Source organism: Pleurodeles waltl, chromosome 3_1 (genome assembly GCF_031143425.1).
Source record: "Pleurodeles waltl isolate 20211129_DDA chromosome 3_1, aPleWal1.hap1.20221129, whole genome shotgun sequence".
NCBI classification, from domain to species: Eukaryota; Metazoa; Chordata; class Amphibia; order Caudata; family Salamandridae; genus Pleurodeles; species Pleurodeles waltl.
The window spans coordinates 185,727,382-185,754,685 of NC_090440.1; the positions used below are offsets into that span (position 1 = coordinate 185,727,382).

Sequence of the window (27,304 nt, forward strand, 5' to 3'; positions counted from 1 at the left end):
GATGCTAGACCTGCAAAGCGCCAAACTAGCGGCAAACAATATGATGCTAGTTCCCTACCTAGTGCCATGGTGCATCGTATTTTAAATACGGCGCATACATGGTGGCGTTAGGGGACCACTAAGGGGCACAAGAAAAGTGGCGCTGCACTAAGTGCAGTGCCACTTTCATAAATCTGCCCCTATGTTTTAGTTGAAATACAGAGCAGTGAAAAACAACAAATCAAGGTGTTTAGAACTGAATTTGTCTTTTTTTTTGTTTCATTAAGCTAAATATTTTTGGTGGATGGTTTCCCTTACCCACAATTAATTTTCACCAAAATATGGAAAAATAACAAAATAGTCCTGAGCTATATTGTTGTAAGCATATAGCTCGAATTATGACCCACCTCTTAGGCAGATCGTGAATCTGAGATCTCTCTGCTGCACTGAAATTCTTGATGTGTTATTACTACTCCCCCAATCCCCTCCTCCCCATCTGTACTTTACTAGAGGACAAACTCCACACAACCAGGTTTTAGAGTGCTGTGCAAGGGAGGGTGTGAGATCACCATGCAAACGTCCAGCTATGGGCTTGACTTTGCTGTGTTGGCCTGGAGCTCTTCTCTCCCTCAAGGGTCTACCTGCTGAGAGCAGAAAGATTGTACAACAAGCAGGGTGCAGGAGAGGGGCTTAACGGCAGTGGAAAGGAAGAGTAATGCAGATTGGTAGCGTTACTGAGCGAGAAAAAAAAACATTTGTGAAATAACCAACATTTTTGAAGTCTTTCCAAACAGAGAGAGGGGAAAGAGTGTGTCTCTGTGTGTAAACAATCCTGCTGAAATCCGGCAGACACCTCACCATACTCGAGGGAAAGCACCTGTACTAAATTATTGCAAAATGCAAACACTTCCCCTGAATCTACGCCCCTGAGGAAGAAGAAGGGAAAGTGATGGAAAATTTTGGGGCTGGGGTAAGGTACGTTTTAGAATGGATGGGTGTGTATCCCACTCCCAGCAGTGGTGCCAGTGGCTCCAAGTACAGACTGGATCTTAAGTGCAAGCACCATTAGTGGTGCCACCTGTGGTGTATTACTTTATCGGTGCCGCGCGAAGGCGGTTTCCACGGTGATGCCGTGAGAGAATCTTCGCGCGAGCCCCGGGGGAAGAGCGGCTCGCGGAAGGGGGAGACGGTTGGAGGTGATGTGAAATGACAGAGACGGTCATCGATGGCTGGGGCATTTTATACAATAAAACTCACCTTAAAGATCGGTTAGACTTTGTTTGTAATTAACGCCGATCTCACACTGGCGACGAGGATGGCCCAATCGTTGCCCCAACATCAAAGGGAACTATAACGGCTAACCGGCAAACCGAGGGGCCATTGGTGGAACACGTGAGTCTTTCAACGCGAGGAGCAATTAGCAAGGATAACGAGAGGAGTACACTGGAGTCGTGTTGAGGAGGTGTAAGACTCTGGATTTATTTGAGCTCCTGGAGGCGGAGTTTCATTTTAAAGGCATGGATGTGGAACAAATTTAAAGGGGAGGTTTTTCCCTCTACTCAGGAGAAAGGGCAATGATTTCAAGATTTCCTGGAGGCGTGTGTTTTCATTAAAGGAAAGTGTGCAACAACGTTAAAGGGGAAGTGTTGCACACTGTTGTTCTGCATTCTCAAGGAAGGATTCCTCTGTTGAACTGCATTCTAAATATGGATTTAATAGTTGAAAGATCTGCAGTATCAGTACACGGTGATAGGCACACCTTTTACATCTAAGCGCACTTGCCTGTCATGTACATTGCACGGTGACAGGCACACCTTTTGGGAAGTGGGATTTTGAAGAGTTCAAATACGTTTTCAAAATTCTGTTAATTTGCCTGTCGTATACATTTGAACGGTGACAGGCACACCATTGGGAAAGGGATTATTTTTAATGAGTTTAAACGTACAGATAAGTTGAAATGTGTTTTGAAGAAAATTATATAAGTAATTAGAGGATTTAGGATTCTGTATACAATAGCACAGTTAGTGTTTGTGTTAGTTATCTTAAAATTTTAATTATTTCAAAATGCAGAACGTAACACCCCCTCCCTTTTTCTTAAGCAGTCCAGGTGATCCTACATATTCTTGGCCTAAATGGAAGAAAATGTTTGTTCACTATGCTAGAGTGTGTGGACCGGCACTCAGCGCAGAGAGGAAGCACTCACTTTTAATGCACTGTTTAGGGGGTGAAGGTCAAGAGGTACTTGAAAATCTACCAGATTTAAGTCTTGAAGAATCTAGAAATCTAAATGAATATGAATTGTGCTTTAAAAAGTTGGACAAACATTATATACCAAGAATCAGTACGATAATGGAGAGGTACTATTTTGGGAGAAGGGAACAAGGGAAAGATGAATCGGTGGAAGAATACATTACTAGTTTGAGAAAACTGGCAGCCTCTTGTAAATTTGGATCTTTAGTGGATGAAAGGATAAGAGATCAGTTTGTGCTTAGGTGCAGTAGTGACAAAATAAGGGAAGAATTGTGGTTAAAGGATGAACCACCTTTAGAAGAAGTAATTTTGGTAGCTAAAGGAGTTGAGCATATGCTTAAATGCGTTAAAGAACTAGGTAGTAACAAAATTATAACTGGAGATTCTACAAAGGTTGATGAAGTGATTTGTGAAGTAAAAAGTACAGAACTCACTACTTTAAAAAAAAAAATGATGAGTCTAAATTTAAAGGAGAATGTTTTCGATGTGGGAGAACTGGCCACAAAGCTAACGCTAGCAATTGTCCAGCTCTAAATGTGGTGTGCAATGGCTGTGGGAGAAAAGGTCACTACTATAGATGTTGTCGTAACAAGAATAAAAAATATGGTAACAGCAACACCATGAAAGAGATTAAAGAAGTGTCTCAGAAGGTGGTTTTCCAAGTTAAAGCATGGGTGAAATGTAAGGAACATCCAAGTGAAGTGATGAAAGTAGAGGGAGTTGATCTGTTGATGAGGTTTGATTCATGTTCACAATTAACAATAATTTCAAAGAAAAACTTTGACCTATTAGCAAAGAGTGTGAGAGTTTTGAATAAAATGGATGTATGTCCAGGTGGATATGGTGGACAACCAATAAAAATGTTAGGATACTTTGAGGGTCATCTTGAACTAAAAGGGAGACATTTAATAGGAAAAGTCTATGTGTCCAATCAAGGGGACAGTCTTTTGAGTTGGGCACATCAAAGGTTGTTGGGGGTAGTATTAAATCCCAATGCACAACCACAAGTGCAGGTACAGTGTGTTAAGGGTGTGGAAGAAGGGGTAATCTCTGAATTTCCTGGAGTGTTTTTGGAGATGTTAGGTTGTCTAAAAGGATACAAACATAGAATTAGATTGAAGAGGGGTGCCACTCCGGTAGTAGCTAAGGTGAGGAGAATACCTTTGGCGCTACAAGACCCAGTGAGGTCAGAGCTCAAAAGATTGCAGGATTTGGGTATAATAGAGGAAGTGGAAGCAACAGAATGGTTAGCACCCATAGTGGTAGCAAGGAAGGGAGATGGAGACATCAGATTATGTGTGAATCTTAGGGCTCTAAACAGAGAAGTTGTAGTGGACAGATTTCCTCTTCCAAATATTGAAGAAATTGTGTCCACGATTGGAGGAGCAAAATATTTTTCCACTTTAGACTTAACGTCAGCGTACCATCAGGTTGAGCTGGAAGAGAGTTCACAGGAGTTGACGGCATTCATCACTCCTTTTGGAGCCTTTAAATTTAAGAGGATGCCTTTTGGATTAGTATCGGCAGCCTCTGTATTCCAACGTATTATGTACAAGGTTTTGGGGAATGTAGAGGGTGTGAAATGTTACCAGGATGATGTTTTAATCTTTGCAGACACAGTGGGAGAACATTGGGAGCGTGTGAGGTTAGTGTTGAGGAGGTTAAGTCAAGCTGGTTTTACTCTTAAAAGGAGAAAATGTCGGTTTGGTCTAAAGGAAGTCGAGTATTTAGGACATTTAATCACAGGGGAAGGGGTAAAACCCAAACCTGAGTTAGTCTCGACAATAAGAAAATTATTAGCTCCTCAAACCAAGGAAGAAGTGAGTTCATTTTTGGGGACGGTAGAGTATTATGGGAGGTACATCAAGAACTTGTCTGAGAAGACTACGAGCATGAGACTTCTTTTAAAGAAAGGGAAGGAATTTATTTGGGACACTGATTGTGAAAAAGAATTTATTATGGTTAAGGAAGAATTGGACAATGCTACTTGTCTTCAGGCTTTTAAACCAGATAAGTCTACCTTTATTGTCACTGATGCCAGTGCGAAGGGTTTGGGTGCAATTTTAATGCAAGATGACAAAGGAAAGAAGTGTTTAATTGCTTGTGCATCTAAAGCTTTGAGTGGAGCTGAAAAAAATTACTCTGTAATTGAAAGGGAGTCATTGGCCATTCACTGGGCACTAAGGAAATTCAAACATTTTGTTTGGGGGACAGAATTTGTGGTGCTATCCGATCATAAGCCTTTAGTTGAGGTATTTTGCAACAAAGGTTTGAATTCTATTTCTGCAAGAATTCGGAGGTGGATTATTTCTGTACAAGAATTCAGATTTAAAGTGGAATATCTACCAGGGACGTTGAATTTTAGCGCAGATTGTCTGTCCAGATTGGTTATGGAAGATGATAAGGAGAATGGGAAAAGATTACAGGGACAGGAAGATAAAGATTATGAATTATTCTCTGATGTATGTGAAATTATATGTGGCGTGATATCTAAGCAAGAGTGGAAAGAAGCAGTGAAGGATGATGTAGAACTGCGGGAGGTGTGAGAAGCACTGGAGAATGGAAGATTTAGATCACTAAATAGAGTGTGGTTTTTGATAAAAAATGAATTAGCAGTGGATAATGGCATGTTGCTGAGAGGCACAAGATTGGTTCCACCTGAAGTATTAAGGACTAAAATAATGAACCAAGCTCATGAGGGTCATATGGGAATTGTTAAGACAAAAGAAAGTTTGAGAGAGTGTTTCTGGTGGCCAGGAATGGATTTGGAGGTGGAACGTGTGGTTAGAGAGTGTATACAATGTTCGCAAAGTGACAAAGTATTGAGGACTCGCAATGTACCTATGTGTTGTAGGCAATTGCCTTCTAAACCCTGGGATGAGGTTGCTATAGACATTGTTGGTCCATTAGCGGGTGAACATTCTACCCCATATTTGATTGTATTAATTGATTTATATTCCAGATGGGTGGAGGTCAAAAGTGTATGTGATGTCTCCTCTTCCAATGTAATGTGTTTCTTAGAGGACATTTTTAGGAAAGAAGGTTTTCCTAAATCTTTAATATCTGACAATGGTCCACAATTTTGTTCTAATAGCTTTGAGAAATTTATGAGAGAGTGTGGTTTCAAACACAAAAAATCAGCAATATATCATCCCGAGACAAATGGCGCAGTGGAGAGATTTAATAAATTTATTAAAGAAAGTATCCAACTGGCAAAGGTGAACACATTGAATTGGAGGACAGAGCTTTTGAAGAGGATCACAAGTTATCGATTTTCACCGCATGCCACCACTGGAAAGTCTCCTTTTGTGTTGTTCAAGAAGAGATTACCAAATACCAAGTTGTGTCCTGGTTGGATGGAGTGGAGGAAAAATTGCTTCAATTTAGATAATTCTGATTGGCGGGACAGAGAACTAAGACTTTTGGAGAAGAGGAAACAAGAATTTGATGCAAGGAAAAAAGTTTCAGAAATTAAGCTAGCTGTAGGTGATGTGGTAAAGATTAAGGCACCCACAGGGTGTGTAAAAAAATCATGTTTCACAAGACCTTTGGTAGTGATCAAATTCTTTAAAAATGCTATAAAAACTTCTGATGGCAGAATTTGGAACATGAACCGAGTGGTTCGCATTAATGATGTGGTGCGACCAGAGTCAAGTATTGGAGGTAAAAGCAGTAGTGATTCTGAGTCAAGAACATAAAGTGACAGCTTGTGTGGTAATACTAGGTATGAAGGGATAAGAAGAAGTTGTAGGAGGAAAACTTCTCCTGAACACCTGAAGGACTTTGTTCTAAATTGAATGTAGTTTCTTAACACATGAAAGACTATTTTTATAAATTGAATGTATTATTCTTTGATTTCTTAGAGCTATATTTCATACCAGAGATAAAGGTTGTGGGGTCTCTGTTTGGGATGCAATCATCTTTTGGGAAACATTTACTGTAGTTTTTGGTCTATGTTCATGATCTTTCATATGGTTATAATACTCTTCTATGTTGAAAATTTTGTTCATTATTAGGGAGGGAGATGTGTGGTGTATTACTTTATCGGTGCCGCGCGAAGACGGTTTCCACGGTGATGCCGTGAGAGAATCTTCGCGCGAGCCCCGGGGGAAGAGCGGCTCGCGGAAGGGGGAGACGGTTGGAGGTGATGTGAAATGACAGACGGTCATTGATGGCTGGGGCATTTTATACAATAAAACTCACCTTAAAGATCGGTTAGACTTTGTTTGTAATTAACGCCGATCTCACACCACCCTCACCCGGTCACCCACCCAGATCCCAATACGAAGACTGCACTGTTTTGGAAAAGTAAATGTCACACTTTATTGGTTTAGTTTTATTACATAGATTCATTTTGTGCTCTTCATTCGAAGGTATAGATTTATATAATTTCCCTGCCCCAGTGAATGTTCAATGGTACCCATCCCATAATCCATTCAGTCAGGCATGCAATGTCGCCATGGCGAGAGGCCTCACACTTGAGGTAGCCATGTTTATCTCGTTAATGGCAGTCCAAGAAAAACAGTGGTCATAATCCTAACAAAAGTATGTTTCATTCAACTTCAGGTGATCAGCCATGCTGGGTGACCAACCACTTCCGGTAGTCGAGCCTCAGTCAGGTGCACTGGGTGGTGACCTTTACCCTCCAGTGGCTGTGCTTCAACAGTCACAGTCTTTCAGAGGCCATGCTACATGACCTTCAGTTAATTGGGCATGCCCGGTTGCTGTCCACTTCCAGTAGCCATACTTCAAGTTAATCTGCAACACCAGGTGACCCTTCCCTTCTGGATGAGGTGCTTTAACTGTCACAATCTTACAGCAGCCATGTTTCATTCATCTTATTAGGCATTAGGTCATCCACTTCCGGTAGCCATGACTCAGCCACTCAGGCACTTTAGCAGAACCTCCACTTCCAGTGGCCATATTTCACTCAACTTAAGTCCAACAAGGCCTGTCATATTGCCATACCACCACCTATCCAACATGCCCTTACTATTTAACGTTCAATGCCAAAATTGACCCCTCTCACCATCATTTCTGGGTGATTCTAATGACTATGTAGTTGTTAATTATTGTATGTCAGATGTTTCTAAATGCTACCTCTTCCACCTTAGCTGGTGGCTGACTGTGTGGCAACAGTGACATGGCTTGTAAGATCTAGGTAGCAGCTGCTGTGACAAATACATGTTTAGTCAATACTATAATATTTCTTGAGTGTTCTGCTCATTGGGCCTTGCCTGCCCCTGCTGCTGGGTTGAGTGGGTGGCTTTTAGTGGCGGCTCGCGGCATGCAGAAGGAGCGGCGCGCCACGCGGGGGAAGGATAGGGAAATAAAAATTTAATTAATTAAAAAAAATAATAACATAAACACTTACCTTTTAGCTGCCGCACAGTGCACCGCTCTTCTTTTCTGCTGGCTGCAGGCAGGCACAGCCTCCGAGCCTGGCTTGTGGCCAATCCTGGTGCTGTTCAAAGCAACATCAGGATTGGCTGGGAGCGCCCATCCATGGCGCTCCCAGGCAGACTGGGAGCCTATGCAGGCTCTCTCCAGCCTGGCAACAGTGTTGCTGGGCTGGAGAGAGCCCTGTGCTTATGTGTGTCTGGCCGTCCCAAGAATGCCGGCCAAACAGGCTTGCACTCTGAGTGGGAATGCTATGCACTCCCCCTCGCTGCTCATCACCCCGCGGCCCAGTCCATTTTACTAAAAAATGATAATAAACCTGGTTACTGTTTTTTAGTGAAAGGTTTGCCGCTGCTGGCGGGGGGCGACGCTCCTCCGCCCTAATGGAGGGGCCGCACTGCCTTTCAGGAACTGAACAGAGGGCTCCCGATGGTGACATCTTTGCTCTTTCTTCTGTACCCTATTTGAGGGTTTGAGTGCATACTCTGGACTGACCAGAAATTGGAAGAAAGGTGTCAATCCCTCCTAAGAAGAAGGGCAGACTTTGCGGCAAATTTATGAAAAGTGGCACATCATGTCATTATGCGCCACTTTTCTTGTGCCCCATTGCACCCCCCTAATGCCACCATGTATGTGCCATGTTTATGATATGGCGCACCATGGCGCATGTTAGAAAACTAAAGGTTGACGCTAGTTTGGCGCTTTGCAGGATTAGCGCCAAAAATATTGACACTAATCCTGCAAAGTGAAAGGAGACCCATTGAAAAAAACAATGGGAGCCTCATTTTAACACCCGCCTTGGGCAGGCGTTAAAAATGATGCTAGACGTATTGCAATGGAATCTCAGATTCCACTGTGCCATTTTTCTGGCCGGAATGCCCCTCTTGCATACATGATGTCTGGCGCAGGCTTAATGTGTTGCAAGGGTTTACAAAGTGGCGCAATGCGTGCATTGCGCCACTTTGTAAATATGGTGTGGCATTTTTGCCAACCTAACACCACTTAGCGTTTAAAAAAATGATGCTAATGTGGAGCGAGGTGGCGCTAGGGCCTTCTTAAATTTGGCCCTTAGTTTCTTGTCAGTGGCTGGGTGGCCTTACCCAGGGCATGGCCTACTAATGTCCTTGCCCTTTGATCTCCCTCTGCTTGGTGTCCTCAGGGCATTTTCATCAGCGGCAGCACCAATCATGCTGGGACATCTAAATAGTACAAAGTAAATGTCAATGCCTGAATGGTCAAGAAAGAAGACACTCCCTGGAGGTCTAAACCTCTTGGGCAAGCCATGAGTGACAGCTGTTCCTAAAATCATGGGTTCCAATGTGACGTGACTGCCACAAAGTGTGTAGGAGAGAGCAATGCAGGAATATTTTGTCCTAGATAGCTACCCATCTGCAATTGGAAAGTTAAATCTCAACACAACACAAACACTAAAATCAAAACAGAGACTGTTAGACTTTTTGCTAAGGGGAGATTGGCCAAAATGTACTTCAGTTGCATTCGGTACACTTGATGGTTTTATACGAACCGCAGTCAGGCAAAATATTTGCAAGAAAGACACCTTTAAATAAACAAAGTTCCCATGATTCTAAGTAAGTGTTTTTTTTCCCCCCTAGGATGGAGCGAGATGCCCAGTTTACCCAGCGGAAAGCGGAGAGAGCCACACTAAGGGGCCACTTCAGGGAGAAGTACCGGCTGCCAAAGGTAAGGGTCCGACCTCACAACGGCCTCAACAAGGGCCTTCACCAGCACCCACATCTGCCTACAAAGGGGTTCTGCTGAAAGTGGATTGGTTGTCTCATTTTGTTCGTTGGGTAGGGTCTTGAAATTGTTGCATCACTGATACTTATCCAGATACATGTACTGTTAGGACGCTCCCTAATTGGGTTCGACTGGTACTGGTGGTGGTGGTGTTAATGTGGCCCTTATGTATTCTTCCTATATCATTTGCTCTTGGATGATTACTGGGGCCCCACTCTTCACTGCCAGAAGATTGATTTAATAATGTAGATAATATAGACAAATAGGCCCATATTTATACTCGGTTTGCTCTGAATTAGCGTCATTTTTAGTTACGCTAATTCAGCGCAAACCTAACTTCATATTTATACTTTGGAGCTTGACACGTCAAACGCCAAAGTAATGGAGTTTACGTCATTTTCTGTATGTGGAAACCTACCTTGCGTCAATGAGATACAAGGTAGGCATTCCCGTGCAGAAAACAACGATATGGCCTTAGTGCCATATTTATCCCCCGTGCTGAAATCTAGCACGGGGGATGGGAGCCTTAAATAATGGCGCTAAGCTTGCTTAGCGCCATTATTTAACTCCTGGGTATGGGCAGGCGTTAGGGGACCTTAGGGCCTTTTTCCATGGTCAGAGACCATGGAAAGAGCCCACAGGTGCCCCCCCTTGCTCCAGGGACACTCCCACCCACACCGGAGGGACACCACAGGATGTGAGACCCATCCCAGGTAAGTCCCGGCAAGTATATATATATATATATATTTATATATATATATATTTTTTTCCGCCTGGGGCCCAGCATGGTGCTGGGCATGGCCATTAGGGTGGTGGGCTGGCTCCTGTCTTTACTAGGGTACTAGAGAGCCATGTCCATGGGGGTTGTGCGACAGGAAATGGCGTTACACTGCTTAGAGGCATTTATTTGCCTCTAAACAGTGTAGCACCATAATTCGGCGCACAAGCTCCGGTTTCCCCTACGCCTTCCCCACCCAGTTAACGTCCTTTACAAAGACGCTAACAGGACATTAGCGCCAGCTAGCGCCATTCCATAAATATGCCGCCCGGCTGGCGTCCAGGAATGGCGCTACCCGGCGCTATACTTTTACATGCAGTTTTGTGTGTAAGAGTATAAATATGGGCGATAGTGCCAGCTAGAATTTCACAAGTTAACCTTTCTTTGGAGCCTTATCTTTACACGCGGAGATTGCTCATTTTTTTCAAACATTTAATTGCTGCATCAATTTTCAAGAGCAGTCAAGGTCGATCTCAGAGAGGTGCATTTGGTTGTTATCTGTGCCTGGTCTAAATTGTACATCTTAATGAGAAAACTCATCACTTTGTTGCTTGTCCTTTTACTTTTCGCGTGCTTTAGATTGCAGATGGTTGCTGTAAATTAAGGTTCTGTTCAGGAGCGGCCCCTCCGCTACAGCGGATGAACGGAACCCCACTGCTGAAAGGCAGAAAAGTAAAATGAGAATAAAAGTACTTTATTATAACTTTATTTTTCTGCTTACGCGGGGGGGGGCAGAAACCCCCACGTCACCAGAGAGGAGGAGTAATCATGGTTTGCTCTAAGTGCGCATGTCAGTTTGGCCGTCTGCCGTCTGAGGCACGTCAGTTTGGCCGTCTGGCCGTCTGAGGCAGGCCAAACTGACGTGCACTTAGAACTCTCCACCCGAGCTGTATTTTACAGCCAGGTGGAGACCAAGCGCAGGCTTCCACTCCATCCCTGAGGAGCATTTAAGCCCACTCAGGCCAATGTCAGCACTTCTCTCATACTGTCAGTATGGAGGGAAGCAGAGAAGCACCAAGGTGGCGGGAGCACTGAGGCGGTGTCCGTCAGCACAGGCGAGTGTTTTAATAAAAAAAAAAAGTATTCTTCCCACCTCTCCTCCCCGCCACCCACTGCTCTGCGTGCTTCCCTCCTGCCGTCCCTGGATGCGGCTGCCACTGCAGACGGTTTAGATAGGAACAGGAGCAACAGATTATCTGTATAGAACAGGAAGCAAAAATGTGTATCATCTGAAAGTAGTCTATTGGATGATGATTCTTTAAAGGTAATTTCTAGGTCTTTCACTGGTGAAGGCGGCACCAAAGTCTTCCCTCCCCCTGCAACACTTCGGAATAGGCAGTCCTTGTTACTTTTCAACACTGTAGTCTGTCTGGGAGTACATTGATGTGATTATGCCATTTATCTTCCTTTCACACCACTCACAAGGTAGAGTTCTGTGTACCACAGGGCTCACTAGCCAGTTGTGAACTGATATTTTCCCTTTATGTTAGCTACGGAAAAATGTATTTGGTAAAGTTAACGAGGTGTATATTTGGTTGTTTTTATTCCGGCTAGTGAGAAATCGTTTTTGGCTTCAATGCAGGGTGTATTTGCCATTTATGTGTAAAATTTCCTACAAAGTATAGTGTAGAACAATGTCTCGACGTTTCATCTTACTAGACACTGCGGTTATTATTCTCACCACGATTCAGTGATTTCTCTAATGCTGCTGCAGTCTGATAATGATCATTGTATTAATTATTGACTAAGAGTCGAGTCTTTGCCTTGTGTATGCTCTTATAAATCTTTCTTATCTCTGAGGCGAGTTGTGAGCTTCTAAAGTGGTAGATTGTACTTTCTGGTTTGTGAAGCCTATTTCTTATGTTATTTGATTAACTCCTTTTTCCTGAATTTGTAGACATTATTCCATACTCCTGTTAGTGATGCCTAGCTCCCTTCCGTTCCCTGCTTTCATGGTGATATTCCTTCTTTTACCTAAGAATATGTTCAATGTTCGATCTAGGAGTTTTCTTGTATCTAAAACTCGTTTTTTAAATCCTCAGTGCTTTTCATGTTGTCGGTTGCTTTCTTTCGCAGTGCTTAAAGTCTAGTCCCCTGGTTCCCTCTGATTTTGGTAAGACTGATACCGCACTTTATCATGGATAGCTTTGCAATCACATAGAGCTAAAGTAATCAAGTGTTCTATGTTCTTTTGTGTTTTACTCTATGTGGCCGTGTGTTATTTAAGGAAAGGACAAGAGTGTTCTGTGAAAGTTCAATAAGCGCGTAGTCCGATGTGTAGAAAGTATTCTTTATTTCGTTAACTATTGCATATTGCGAAGCCCTATCCAGGCAGCAGACTCAATACAGTCCCCACGTAGCTCCAGAGACCAACTGCCCTTATGATATTCTACATTCCACGTCATGATGCATTCCACATTCCATGAATACATCATCACATAGTTACCAAGTTCCCATGGGCACAGAACACACAGAATAACCACATTACCACACGTTCAAACAGAAAAGCAGAAGTAGAAGTGATAAAACAGAGAGGAGATAGTAGGGATAGGAAGGAAAAGAGAGGGGGAGAGGAGGGTAGGACTGAGGTAGGAGGAGAAGGGGGGGCGGGGTGAGGATACGTTGGATAGGCTATCTGGGTGAGGTGATGATGGGGTATTGGAGGCGACAGGTTCTGGTTGGCTGAGGCAGGACCCTATCCAGGCAGAACCCACCCCTCCAATCAAGGGTGGATAATTACACTTATTGTGTTACCTCTGATCACCCTTGAGTAGCTTGGCAAACAGCAGTCAGGCTTATCACAGAAGCAATATGTAAAGCAAAAACACAGCACTTCCCTGTCACTACCACACAGCGTGGCACAAAAGAGACTTCACACACAATGTATGCATAAAAAGATTGCCTTCAACATACACCTGGTCAATACAGTACCGGTATAATGTAACTCTGGGCCTCTGCCTCGATTTGCAATGGAAGCCACGATATGAGGCCCAGTTGCATTAAACACTACTACTGTGTGTACAGATGAGGAAACCAATACATTTCCTCCTCGCACCCACATAGGTTGCCAAACGTTGTCAGCACAAGACCCACCCTAGAATTCCCCATAATAAGTGTAACACATAAACCCAGGGTTCACCATGGTTCCCAAAGTTAGCAGCAAAATGTGCATACAAGGTTTACAACACTTTTGCATAGCACTATAGTTCCAGCTGCACTAGTAAGACATAATGCCAACTGTACAAACTTTCTGGCAGGATAAACGTGACTAGCAACAGCACAGTACTACCTTCGCCTTTGCCCGCACTCACTCCCTCACATCTACTCTGCTCCACTATGTGGTGCCACGGGTATCAGCCGGCACATACACACACTCAGTCGGATGCACTCACTCCCAGCACCCTAATGCGGTCCTCATACCTGGGTAGTGGATGCCACTGTGTAAGGGTCAAATTTGTAAATAAAAGCGTGTCAGTGCCCAAAGCTCACCCCTGAAACTTGCAATTGCTGCAAATAACTGTGAGGTCAGAGAATATTGAGGCAGCTAATTCTAATACAGTCTCGGGCCTCTTTAATCCATTTACAGCCACTATGTGCCCCTTCAGCTCACTCTTGCAGCTTTCTGGTTTCTTCCTTTGTGAAGCTTTTCCATCTTTCTTCGTGCCGTCTTTCCCATATGTGTCTTTTGCTCGCAGTAAATGCCTGATGCAGAAAATAAGTGTCTGCCCTCAAAAATAAGTTGCAGTGCCCCCCACCGACAACCACTGGCACAAATAAGGCACTGAACTGTGTTTGCCAACTCTCTGGGTCCCAAACCACCCCTCACCCACCAACCAGCTTCAGCTATCCTACCCCTCCACGAACCAAAGATTGCATTAACCTTTCCCTGGTTACTGGGCCACTCGCGGCTAGTCACCAGTCTTAGGAATCTGGAGTCAAGGTAGGGGAAAGGAAAGGAAAGACAACAGCTGCTAAACAATTAAGGAGACATTGGGGCTCCCCAAAGGAGGTTCACTATGAGGTCTGCAAAACACTAGTGGATAGTCACTTGGGCCGCCGTTAGACACCGAGGTATCCAGCCCAGTCAGACAGTTGAATGTTACTTAATAGTTGCCAATTTCAGCACCTTCAGAATAGAGACACGCCATTGGGACTTGTTGACCTGAGTCACCCTCAACACTTCCAGTTGCATATGACAATTTATTAAGCCTGCACCTCCTGTAGTAGGAGATGCTGCGTCTGGGGCAGGAAGACTTCAGTGACCCCAGACGGTTGCGATTTCACATGAAAAGTGCTCAGTGTTGTACCCCTACAAAAAGGAGGCACAACATTAAGGGTCCGATGATCTGATTTGCCCTGACCATACGTTCAATCACAAGCTAATTCCAAATGTGGTATCTCCTCGGAAAGAGGCACTAGTCTGGTGCGTGATGACTTAAACCACACAAGACAATCCTGGACTCTCCCTTTGAACTGCAGATGTCTTCCCTAAGATTCCTCCCTGCCCACCCTGAGGCTCTGAAATGTAGATCTTTATCTTTAGTGGGGCTATGCAATGCCCTGGATTCAAGAGGCCAAGTGTCACAAACCTAGCCCCCCAATCTATCTATCCAGGTCCCAAACGGCAGGGATCTATCATTCTGGATGCCTGAGTTTTATAGCGGTCACTTGCGGAATGTAGAGATGTACAGATGTGCTCTACCCCTGTGATCCGTAGAATGAAGTCTAATTTACAGGACACAAGAACTATTTTAGAACCTAGAAATGCCCACTTCCAGAAGTGGCATTTCTAGAACATCGATGATAAAACTACCTTTACCCTCAGAAGGGGTTTGTCACCCTGAAGCCATCAATACTAAACATCATGAGGCTATTCCCCTGCAATCCACTATTGCAGCCAGACTTAATAAGAATAATTCTCCCATGTTATCTTCTGGGTAGAGCAGCGCTCATAAGTAGTGTGACCACACATGGGGGTTCAGCCTTCCCTGGACACATATGCCCTGGTGCACACCGATGCCCACCAGGCATGTGGGACACTTTCATTAAAGGCACCACAAAGGTGCAAGTGCACCTGTACTGGTCTGTCTATCAGGCTCAGTTCCTATCTTAGATTACCCATGCGCAAATGTGCACACCCTAGAAAATGTTGCCAGCTCTGGTACCTATATAGGAAAACCACCAGGGTGCAAGTCGCACACACAGGCGAGTATTACTAATTGCCACTCACACATGGGAACACCTGTGTGCAAGTATGCACACACTGGCTAGTTGTAGCTCTCTCCTTTAAACGTATGTCACCCTGGTGCAAGTAGGCACCTTGAGGCCAGCTATTCCAAACTCCCCATGTATATGAGCTCCCACTACATGATCCGGCACTCCTTGACAAGAGTGCCCTTATTAGTAAGCTGTGCCATGAGCTCCCCATCGTATAAGTGTGCAACCACCAGCCTGGTATGCCAGGCTCAGTACCTCTGAAGGCCCCATGACCTCTGCGCACACTCTGGCCCCTCCCATGGCAGGACCCATACATGTTGGTCATCTCCACCTCCCCTCTAGGGGAGGACATGTGGGCACACTTCCCTTTGTCCATACAGGGGAACAGTGCCCATGGCCCACTGCCACTAGTAGAGGACCGGCCCACATTTATGGATGTGTCTGACCACCACTCCTCTAGGTAGGGGACACCCATATGTGGTACACTTTGTTATCCCCTCCCTTCCCTCCGCCTACTACCAGCCCCACTGTCGGGGTCCTCCAGGGAAGGTGTAAGGCAGCTCAGAGTTGGCCCCTACATCAGGACTGCCACCCTGAGTGCAGGCGTGCTAGCGCCCCAGCATGCCTCTTGCATAGCCCTAGGACATGGTCAACAGGGTTTCCTAGGGGTTGGCACACCCAGTGCACGTCCCCCTAGTAGCCAGGGCCGTACGAGCCCCAGGTATGTGGTATACCTGTTTCACAGGGCCCTCATGGGTACATCACCTCAACCATGTCCCTACCTGCCTCTTCCTACCATAGGTAGGACAGGCGCACCCGCTTTACCACTGCCAGACAGTGGGGATGTGCCCAGAGTCCTAAGGTCACACACAGAGAGTCTGCAAAGACTGGGGAAAAAAAGCAAAAAGTTTCAGGAAAATTCGCTCAGCAGAGCTATGTCCAACATGGGGTAAGTGGATAAGAAGCACTAACATCTTGACAACTTCTATCACACCTCTCCTCTTAGACTTCAGTCATCTTGCAGTGGATACCACTGCCTCTCTGTCAAATCAGATTCACCTTTGGACTCCTGTCCTGTTCATATACCTACTAAGGTACTTGATGTTTGGTTCATTTCTTCTTGTTACTGTTTTTAAAGTTTGAGAATTGGTCCCCACAATAAAGCTTATTTCCCCCAGCAGCGATGTAGTTACTTCTATGTACGTTCTTGGTTCAGCTCTCTGCTTATCAACATCTCTCCTTCGTATAGCACGCAGATGCGGCCAGTGGAATGTTTGTGCATTGTCAATCCTGTTTATGGATTTTCATTGGTTGTAGATCCGTTTCTTTATATTCATTTCTATTGCAGTGGCCACCCTGCTCCTCAAAGGGGAACAGGTTCAAAATGGATGAGGTGAATCAGTTACCACATCAAACTTTGCAATAACAAGCAGAAATGTTTGCAACTTTCAAATATGTAGCCTTTAAAAAATATACTGAGAATGTTAGCATGGCACAACAGTGTCGGGCCAACACCTTTACTATTTTCATCAACAAGTGTGCAGGAGTTCAATAAAAAATGTAGGGGCTGATTTAAGAGCCCCTAGCGCCTCCTTGCACCACATTAGCATAATTGTTTTTTAAGCTAATGTGGCCCAACGAGGCCAAAATCGCTGTGCCAAATTTACAGAGTAACGCAAGGCGTGCATTATGCCACTTTGTAACTCTTTGCTCTACATTATGCCTGCACCAGGCATAATGTATGCAAAGGGGGCGTTCCCCCATTAGGGGGGCCGAAACAATGGCACAAAGAAATTCAAAAGATTTCTTTGCTTCATTTTTTTCAGCTCTTTAATGCCTGCTCAGAGCAGGCGTTAAAAAGAGGCATGCTGTTGTTTTCAGTGGGCCTCAATGGGCTTTCAAGGATTAGCGTCATAATTTTTTGCGCTAATCCTGCAAAGCTCCGAACTCCCCTAACTACCGCCATGGTGCAATGTATCTTAGATACAGCACACACATGGTGGCATTAGAGGGGCGCTAAGTGGCGCTATAAAAGTGGCGCTGCACTGGGTGCCGCACCACTTTTGTTAAATCAGGGCCTTAAACTTTTATTTCTTGTTTAATGGTTGAGTGACTATCTGAGATGCGGCACTCCTTGGTTTGATAACCCCAATGAACAGATTTGTGGGCAAAACCAGTCAGGCTTTGAGTTTTTGACTGAGGGGGGGTGAAGACACTTCTCAAACAACAACCAAAATCCCTGTCAGGTTGAACCACATAAGTCACTAAATTAACCATTGCATAACTCTCTCGTAGCTTGGCAGTAGACAGCCAATATGTTAAGTCTTTTTACAGCAATCAAACACTCATAAGGTTTAAAAATAACACATGAAACATCCCACACCAATTTAGAAAAAACGGAGAACATATTAATAAATGAAATGAGACCAAAACCAAAAACAATCCATGCCTTCGAAACACAGATATTCAAATTCAAGTTTTAGGTCACAATAGCTCCTAAAAGCACAAAGTGTCACTCACAGTCATTTGTTTGTTGTAGACCAAGGGACAGTCACAAGTTTAGGCTGACTGTGACTGAGCATGGGTCAGATACATGGACCAGGTTAGTGCCGCTGAAATAAGTTACCTTCTCAAAGCCTGGCACAAAGAGTCCAGTGTGCACTGGAGGAGGACAGGAGGAAAGCATTGCAGATGGTCATCAACATAGTGCAAAGAGCAGGCCTGAAGTTGGCAATGTCATTGCTATAGCACGATGATCTGGTCAGGGGTCACAGACAATCATTACTGTAGCTTCACGTTGGCAGTCACTGTGGGACACTGCTGTTGTAGCGTGAAGTGCAGATCTTGCGTTGCCAGTCATTGCTGGTGGTCACTGTAGTGCACAGATTCAGGTAAACCAGAACTTTACATTGGCAGTCACCGTAGCCATCAGAGTCACAGTGCAAACTGGCCCTTTCGAGGTCGAGAAAAGCCCCAAACTTCAAGATTCAGATTAGTGCACTGTGATGCCAGCCAAGGGTCCAGCACCTGGGAAGTTTTCACTTGGGGACCAGGGACTCACTCTAGCAGAGACCATCAGGGCTCATGCAGGACCAATTGTATCAGGTCAGCTGGGCAGTTGCAGGGAGGCCTCTGGGGCTTGTTGTGTACCTGTAATTTAGAACAGCAGGTCAGCTAATTGACCTTAGAGTCACTCAGGCTTTCCTGACAACAAGGTGATGAGCTTCTCTCCTTCAAGCAGTAAGCACGGTCTTAAGCAGCATGGAAGTCCTATGAAGAACAATGAAAGTCTGATGCAGCAGGGCAGTCCTCTGGTGGCAGCAGGGCTGTCCCGTGAGAAAAAGCAGGCCTCAAGCATCAGGCAGTCCTGTGAGCACAAGGCAGTCCTTCTGAATTCTTCCTCAGGTCCAGGAGTGTACTGAAGGGCTGGTCTGAAAGTTCAGTATTTATATCTGGCACCAGTCTTTGAAGTGGGAGAAACTGCTAGACTTCCCCCCATCTGGTTCTGAAAATGTCCTTCTTTCACCTTTCTACCCTGCCCAAGCTCCATGTGGTCTAGCACAACAACAGGCTGGTGTCAAGTTCCTTAATGAGTGTGCTGACGGCAGCCCTTTGAATTATGAGGCAGGGAACAGCCCCACCCTTCCCATCCCTAGCAGGATGGCCCTCTCCCAGCTATACCCAGGCCCTATTGTTCACTGTTTGGGCCCAGTAGGCATTCCTGATGAGGGAGCAGTTAGATGGCCCAGGTAGCTGGAAGCTCCTAGAAGGCCTCAAAGTTTAGGGCAAGAAAATGCTAACATTCTAAGAGTGGCATTTAAATTACAATTTATTTGAGCTCAAACATGACATTTGTACCTGCTTCCAATCAAAGGTTAGCACTTCTTAACTGTAATAAGGTTACCCAATGTTATCCTATGGTAGATTCAGGCCCTAAATAGTGAAAAACTATTTTTGGAATTTGGCACTACCGGACATGTAAAACTTAAAAATACATGTCCTACTTTCTCAATGCAATGTGCTCTGCCAAGTGGGCTGCTTAGGGCCTATTTTAGGGGTGGTTTTATGTATTAAAAAGCAAGGTTTAGGCCTGCACATGAATTGGCAGTTTAAAACTGCACTACATGCTACAGTGGCAGGCCTAAGGCATGTTTTAAAAGGCTACTTTTATTGGGTGGCACAATGAGTGCTGCTGCACACAAATAGTATTTCATTTACAGACCCTGCGTACCCGTCCTATCATATACGAAGGATTTACAAGTAAATTAAATGTACCAAGCAGATGTAAGCCAATTTTACCATGTTTTAGGTGGGTGCACTAGGGTTTTAGCACTGGTTAGTAGTGGTAAAGTTCTCTGAGTCCAAAAAGCCAACAAAAGCAGGTTCAGAAAACAGGAGGGGTGAAGGAAAAAATCCTGCAACGAGGGACAAGTTCCACATTTTTCAGTACACCAGCCCATACAAGGATTTTTGAGGGGTCCATAACTATTAACCTTGTGATCCTCGGATACCCATAGTTCTTTAAGTATGGTTCTTCCTTCCAGAGAATACATTAAGAAATATTATCACATTATTTATAGCCTCTTGTGTGCAGATATAACACATACCAGATTCTAACACCTCTCCCTTTTTCAGATATTTCATATCTGAAAGTTGCTAAAATGTCCACTTGGTTCCTGTCTCCTAAGTTTGATATGTTGAAGTCAGGAAGGTGGACTCAGCATGTACCTCTTCCTTAGTTGCATGTTGTGAGAATCAGGTACCACCACAGCTTGGACGTTTGTAATTGATCAATAGTTTTGGACCAAAAGTATAGTAAAAAACCATTGCTACATATGGTACCTAATCACAGTTTGGAAGGGACACCCACAACAAACTATGATTCGATATAGATTTCTAAACACATTTTAGGAGTCAGTAAAAATTTACTGACTCCTAAAATGAGTTTGGAGCATAGCAAATAACTTTTTAGCAGTCACAAACCCTCTGATATTACAAATCGAAGAGTTTGCAACCACTAAACATTTTAGTATCTCTGGTCCTTGTTATTCTGATGATTGATTCACAGATTGCTCCCCAGGGTATTAATGTTATAATGAATTGCACTACATACATATGAAGTCCCAATGTCCAGAATGATAAAATACATTGAGCGGATCATTGACACTCATCCAGACACAACCCACTGCAACCTTCCTTATACAAATAGCCTATCCTCCAACGAAGATACAATTTGGTCTAACCTCAGCTGCATGGGATCCAAACTTGATGTTTGCAGCTATGTGGGTACTTGCATTTCCTGGAACCCAGTATTTCCCCTCTCCCATTTAGCCTGTTTTCTTGTTTTTCATCCATCTTCTACTCCTCTCCTCTCCTCTCAGCTCGTCTCGTCTCCTCTCTTCTCCTAACCTCTCCTCTTCTCTCCGCTCCTCTCCTCTCCTCTCCCTTTTGCCTCCTACCTTTCAACTTTCTCTCATTCTACTTCTCTCGGCTCTCATTGCTTCCTTGGTTCCACCTGCCAATTCCTCCTGTTACCATGCTTTTCTGTCCCACCTCTCCTTCCCTCTCAGTGCCTTCTTGTTTCTCCCACTACTTTCTCCACTGCTGTTCTTTCCTCTCCTCTGTTCTTGCCCCTCCCATCATCTTGCATCAGTTATAGTCTCCTCTCCTCTTTTCACCTCTCCTTTCATCTCTTCTCCTCTCCTTTCCCCTGCTCTCCTCTCCTCCCTTTTGTTCAGTTCCCCTTCCTTGACTGTACCATATTTGACTCTTCTCTATTCTCTTCTTTCCTTCTCACTAAATGTGTATAGCTAATGAGTTACTAAAAGCATCGCTCTTCGCTTTTCTAGAGTGAGCAAGATGAGGCCCAGATCCAGTTAGCTGGAGGTGATGTGGAGCTCCCGAAAGAGCTGGCCAAGATGATTGAAGAGGATGAGGAGGAAGAGGACCACTCAGTCATCGGCCAACTGACCAGTATGCAGAATCTGGACATCGACTCGCTGAAGGACAAAGCACAGTCAACTCTAGAGGACATCAAGCAGTCAGCTGAGAAGTGTGCAGTCATGTGACTCTGCTGTCAGCGGAAGACGTCATGTGAACCCTATTGTCACCTATGTGACCCTCCGCAGTCAGCTCAGAAACGTGCTCTCCCTAGGAGCCCACTTCCTATGTCCAATGTGAGGGGAAGTGACTTCTTATAACTTGACCAAGCTCAATAATTTTGGAGGTGTAGATGGAATCTAAGCCATGTGATTGTCCCACCACTAAAGCAATCACCCTGATAGATCTCTCCCTGTGATAAACTGAGAACCATCCTACGAGTTAATTTTGTCTTTCAAATAATGTTACAAAAGCCTACTGTATCTGCTGTGGTACCCTCCCACAATCCTTACCCCATTTTGTATTCACACTATCTACCAAGGCACAAGGGCCAGTTGATCCCACTAGTTCGAACTCAAATTAATTTGAATATTTTGTGTTGTCTCCTACAGGTGATTCATAGCTGCATGTGATGCTGTGCTAGTCAATCCACAACATAACATGAAGTTCAGAGAGGTTAATAACAGTCCACCCCATCTCAGTGCTTTGCCTAATCATGTAACATGTTTATTGAGCCTTAGCATCTTCAGCCCTATCAGCTGAGGGACATGGTGTTACTTAGTGTTGGTTGGCTTGGAAAGTCTTTTCTTTCTGTCACTGATGTATGGTCCAGCCAATACATGATTCTGTGGGCATTGATTCAGTCTTCCTCCTTAAATACAGACAGTTTCCATCTGAAAGAGAACCAGGGACTTGAATTCTCTGTAAGTTGAGTTTGTAGGCCAATGGGGAAGGGCATTATCTTTAGTCCCTTAATAATGGGCCACTCGTAAGCTGTACTGATTACATAATTACATAGGAGGTTCTGATTCATGAAGCAGGTCAGACTTACTTTATTGAATATCACCTCCTCAGACTGTGTGGTCTCTGAACATTCAGTTCGAGCTAGCTTTGAGCCATTTCACTGAGCTGGTAACGCGGTAGTGATGGGACCAAGTCACTGAGCAGATAATTCAGAATTGATGAGACCACGTCATTGAGGGGTATTTCAGCAGTGATGTGGCAAAGTAATTAAAAATAATTGGTCCCCAGTGGTTCGCCAGACATTTTACCAAATCATTCAGAAAGTGTTTGGCCATGTCACCTGGCATGGGTTAGGCCAAGTCACTTAGCAGGAGTCTCACCAAGTACCTGAACAGAGGTGTGGCCATGGCACCTCGAAGAAGTATGGCTTATTTACTGAGGAGGGGAGTGGCCAATTTACTTGTAGTGGTTTGGCTAATCCACAGAGCTTACGTTTGACCAAGCTAATGGCCACAAGAAGTCATTAGGCATGTGTAGAGTCGTGCCATTGATCAGCTGTATCTCCAAGTCATAGATCAGGAAGGTTGCAAAGCTATTGAGAAGATGCATGGCCAAATCAATAAGACAGGATGTGATGACATACCTAAGCAGAGATATGGCCAAATCATTAAGCAGGAGCATGACTGGGTCATTGAAGACTGTAGTGAAGCATCTTAGGATTGGTGTAACCAAGTCACTTGAACAAGCACAACCACATCAGTGAACAGAGGTGAGACCACTTCCTTAAGCAGGGGTGTGACCAGGTCAGAGAGGAGAAGAGGGGGCTTGGCCACATCACACAGGAGTGATGTTGTCAAGTAACTAAAAAGAAGTATGGTCAAGTCACTAAGTACAAGTGTAGCCATGTCACCAAGCAAAGGTGTGACCAAGTCAGTAAGAAGAGGTGTCTCCAAGGCAAACAGCAGGATTGTGCGCAAGTCAGTAGGCGCTATTCTGTATCGCTAAAAAAGATGTGGTCAAGTCACTGTGCATGGGGCACAGCAAAGCCATCCACAACAGGAGCCATTCAGTCAGTGAGCCCTACGGCCAAGCTAATGAACAGGGGTGTGGTTAAGACACTTAATAGGGATGTAGCAAGTCTCTGGACTGACGAATAGCCAGGCCACTGAGCACAGGTGTAGCCATTCACAGAGCAGGGATGTTACCAAGTTGCTGAGCATGGGTGTGACCACTTCACTGAGACGCAAGGTAATCAAGCCACCTGTGGCCAAGTCTATGACTCACAGATGTGACTGAGATCCCTTTGAAGGAACTCACTGTCCTCAGGGTAAAAGTGCCCATGATGGAAGAACATATCTTATACCTTCAGAACATAGAACATCCAACATCAATGCTCTGGCTTCCTAACGTGTGCTACAGCAGCTCATAGGAGGGTTCGAAGACTCACCTGGTGTAGGTGCCCTTCTGGCACCTAACTTTTGTAAATTCCATTACATTACTCTCTTTAATCCAGATTTAAGGATCTGACTCCTTTTGTGAAATTGGCTGTGGAGTTAGGTGCTCCAGTTGAACATCTAAAATACTGGCCCATTGGTGGCAGAGAATACAGCCTGCTTGCCACGGTTGTGTTAGTTGAGTCTCACCACAGTGGAATTTAGTCCTTTTACTTCACCCTCCCACCTCTTCAAAGTGCCACCAATACTCCTAAAGTACCCTGCATCAGTCCACATCTGCCCCTTGGATAGGAACTGACATTGAGCTCTCCGTGGAGCCCCAAAACTGAACCTCTCCTGTTGTCTTAGGTGCCAGAACGTGAACCTGCTGAGACTGCAGCCCAAGTCACAGCTTTTGTTTTTATGTGTTGAATAAAAATAACCCGTATTCTACACTATGATTTTCAGACTTTTATATGGTGCCATTTATGGAACCTTGTGAATCGAAAGACCTGCTGATACTTTCATGTCTTAGCCAGTCAAATGGGAGAGTTTGGGAGGGGGAGGCAGGGAATGAAGGGTGAGTATAATCTTTCTCAATCAATACCATGGTATAATCAACCGAAATAGCCACTGGCAAAGCCAATAGGTCAGTTTTATAATGTGTCTCTCCAGGGTCTCCTTAGGGACTTAACGACTTGCCCTACATGCACCATGTCACTCATCCTTGCCGTCGCATTCATTTACGCACTCACTGACTCATTCTTGCATTCGTCCACTCACCATCCACAATAACACCCACAAACACAACAAACATATACTCTATAAATTAAAATAAGAAAATCAGAAGAAAGAAAAAATGCTGCCACCTATAGACGATGGTCATTGCAAAAAACAAATAAGTAAAAACGGAAAAATCAGCAGTGGACAGCCACCTTAGAATAGTATTGTGTTTAGTGTATCATTTTGTTAAAATTCCAACATGGCTGCAACCTTTAGAAGCAACATGTGTGTCACTGTGGAACAGTAAAACATTAATACTCTATGACCAATACTATTCAAAGATCGTCACTCAGGAAACATTACAGTGGGCAGCCATCTTGTAATGGGATTGTGCGTAGTATGTCATTGTTGTGCAGATCCAAGATGGGCGACCTTTTGCTTCTAAATGTGGCAACAATCTTGGCATGGTAAAATAGTGGTAAACTATAGAGAATATATTCCAAGATTGCCACGCACAGGACACAGATCACATGAGCATTCGTGGCTCAGTGGTTTAATGTTTCTAAATCTGTTATTTCCAGGTCAGATAACACTGGTCCTGGTTTTACTGTGCGGATGCACAGCCAGCAAATACGTGGAAATGAGAGGGGCAGAGGCTGCTGGCAGATGCACATCTCACTCCACACCACTCTCTTTGCTCCCTCTCCTACTATACAGCGGGGCAAAACAGACAGTGCTCCCCCAGGAGAAGCCACAGTGTGTTCACTCCCAGAAAGCCCTCCCTGTCCTTGGTCCAACACTTGTTACTTGCACATGCCCCCTCCACATATTGACCATCTACTTAGTGTATGTGATAAAGATCTGCATTAAACTCCTAATAATAGTAGAAAATCTCAGCAAAAAAGACACACAAAATTCAGGTTCTTCATTCTAGGAAGGTTTAAGTTGTAATCCCTATTAACTCACAGAGGAATACCATTCAAAATCATTAATTTCACTTCCTCTACCTACCCAAAGAGTTGATGGGAAATTCATATGAGTTCAGCAGGCCTTTCTAATTTTTGTGGGCCTAGCAGTTAGTCATGATATTTTGCTCTAACACATTTAGCAACTATAAAAAACATATAACATGGAGACCTACCTAAAAGAAACACCCAGTACACCACCAGCCCATGATTTGTCCATAATCTTGCCTCACTCATATTCCAGCACAGCAAGCCTCTTGCATGAAGGAGGCTTAGAACAGTGCATGTCAGACCTACCTACATGTGTGCTCTGACATCTTACCTGTTCACAACTGCTGCTGGGTTCTGTTTTCACAGAAGAGGTGGAATGGTATGGCACCCCTGGCTCAGCCCTCTTGCTTGTCTCGTCTCTGCTAGAGCGTCCTGCTTGCCACATTTGCTAGGTGTGATGAACTTTTGAGGGCTGCATTGTGCCACCACATTACACCACAGCCCAGAATGACATGAGTATTCTGCATACTCCTGGGACGCATCTATCAATTCTGCAGCACATGCAGTGGCACAGGACTCTAGTCTGTGATGAATCCAAATTACCCCAAATTACTACCAAATCAGAAATGGGGGACTTGCTTGCACTCGAGGCCATTGCAACCTTGCTAAGCCACTTGCAACATTATTCATTAACAGCCTGTCATGAATATTATAGCCCTTATTATTACATAGGCGGTACTTACCGCCTACCGTCGCAGTGACGGCCGCCAACATACCACCACCATGGTTACATCCATCCGCTATATTATGAGCACTGGCCTGACTCCCGCCACAATAAGGGTGGAAATCCGGCAGTGCTCATGATGGTGGATGGTGGTAAGGTGGCGCTGCTACCAATAGCACCGCCACGCCAGTTGAACATCGGTGGCCGTATTATGTCCAGTAATGCGGCCTGGCGGTGTTCTGCTGGCGGTATTAGTGCCCCTTCCCGTTCCCTGATGGAAGACCTCCTCGACCAAGGTAAGTCGGGCTTCCGACAGGGGAGGGAGGTGTTTTGTGTGTGTGTCTGCGTGTGTGCATGAATGTCTGAGTGTGTGTGTGAATGCGTCTGGGTGTGTTGTGTTGTTTGCATGTGTGTATGCATGTGAGTGAATGCGTGTAGGAATGGTGAAGTGAGTGGGTGTCTGCATGTCAGTGTGATTGTGTGTTAGAATGAGTGTGAGTATGTCTGGAAGTTTGCGTGAATGAATGTGTGTATGTCAGTGTGTGAATGAATGTGTGTATATCTAAGTGAATGGGTGTATGTCTGGTGCGTGTGGGTGTCTGTGTGCGTGTATGCGGGGAGGGGGGGTGTGGTGGGTGCTGTGACTGTAGTGGGGCAGGGGGTGGAGGTGATGTGTGCATGTGTGTCTGTGGGGTCAGTTGTGTGGTGTGTCCGTGTATGGGGGTGAGTGAGTGGACCGGAAGGGGGTGGGGGTGAGTCTGGATGGATGAGGGGTGGGGGGTGTCAGGTGAGTGTTGGGGGGGTGGAGGAGCAGCCTACTAGTGCCAGGGAAGGAATTCCCTGTCACCGTTAGGGCCTATCAGCATGGTTTTCGGGGCATTGCTAACGCCACGAAAACCATGGTGGTAGGTCGGCTCATAATACCATAGGTGGTACTATGTCTGCCGCCGGGCTGGAGATAGATATCTCCGGCCCTGTGGGTCATACCGCCATGGCGGTTTGAGTGGAGAAGTGGCAATCTCATAATGTGGCGGTATATACCGCCAGCCTGCTGGCGGTGATACCGCCACATTAACCCTGGTGATCAAAAGTCCGCCAGGGTTAAAATGAGGGCTTCTGTCTTTTTTCTTCTGGGTATTCCCCTTCTTCAGTTACATGTGCTAATCAATTCATTAAAAGTGAAAAAGTGAATAATATGAGGCACATTCAGTTTCTATTATTATATTGTGCAAAATGATAATCA

The 27,304-nt window shown here is 44.8% G+C and overlaps 1 protein-coding gene across 1 annotated transcript in view; it reads left to right on the forward strand.

The window, feature by feature from the left end:
- The window catches only part of CPLX3 (complexin 3), a 120,269-nt gene extending 96,156 nt beyond the window's left edge, over window positions 1–24,113 (forward strand). Inside the window, exons 2-3 of the mRNA XM_069222138.1 lie at window positions 9,243–9,330; window positions 21,232–24,113. Of these exons, the coding sequence (XP_069078239.1) occupies window positions 9,243–9,330; window positions 21,232–21,450 (307 nt within the window). The 3' untranslated portion in view covers window positions 21,451–24,113. The remainder of the gene's footprint in view (window positions 1–9,242; window positions 9,331–21,231) is intronic.
- Window positions 24,114–27,304: the final 3,191 nt, after the last annotated feature.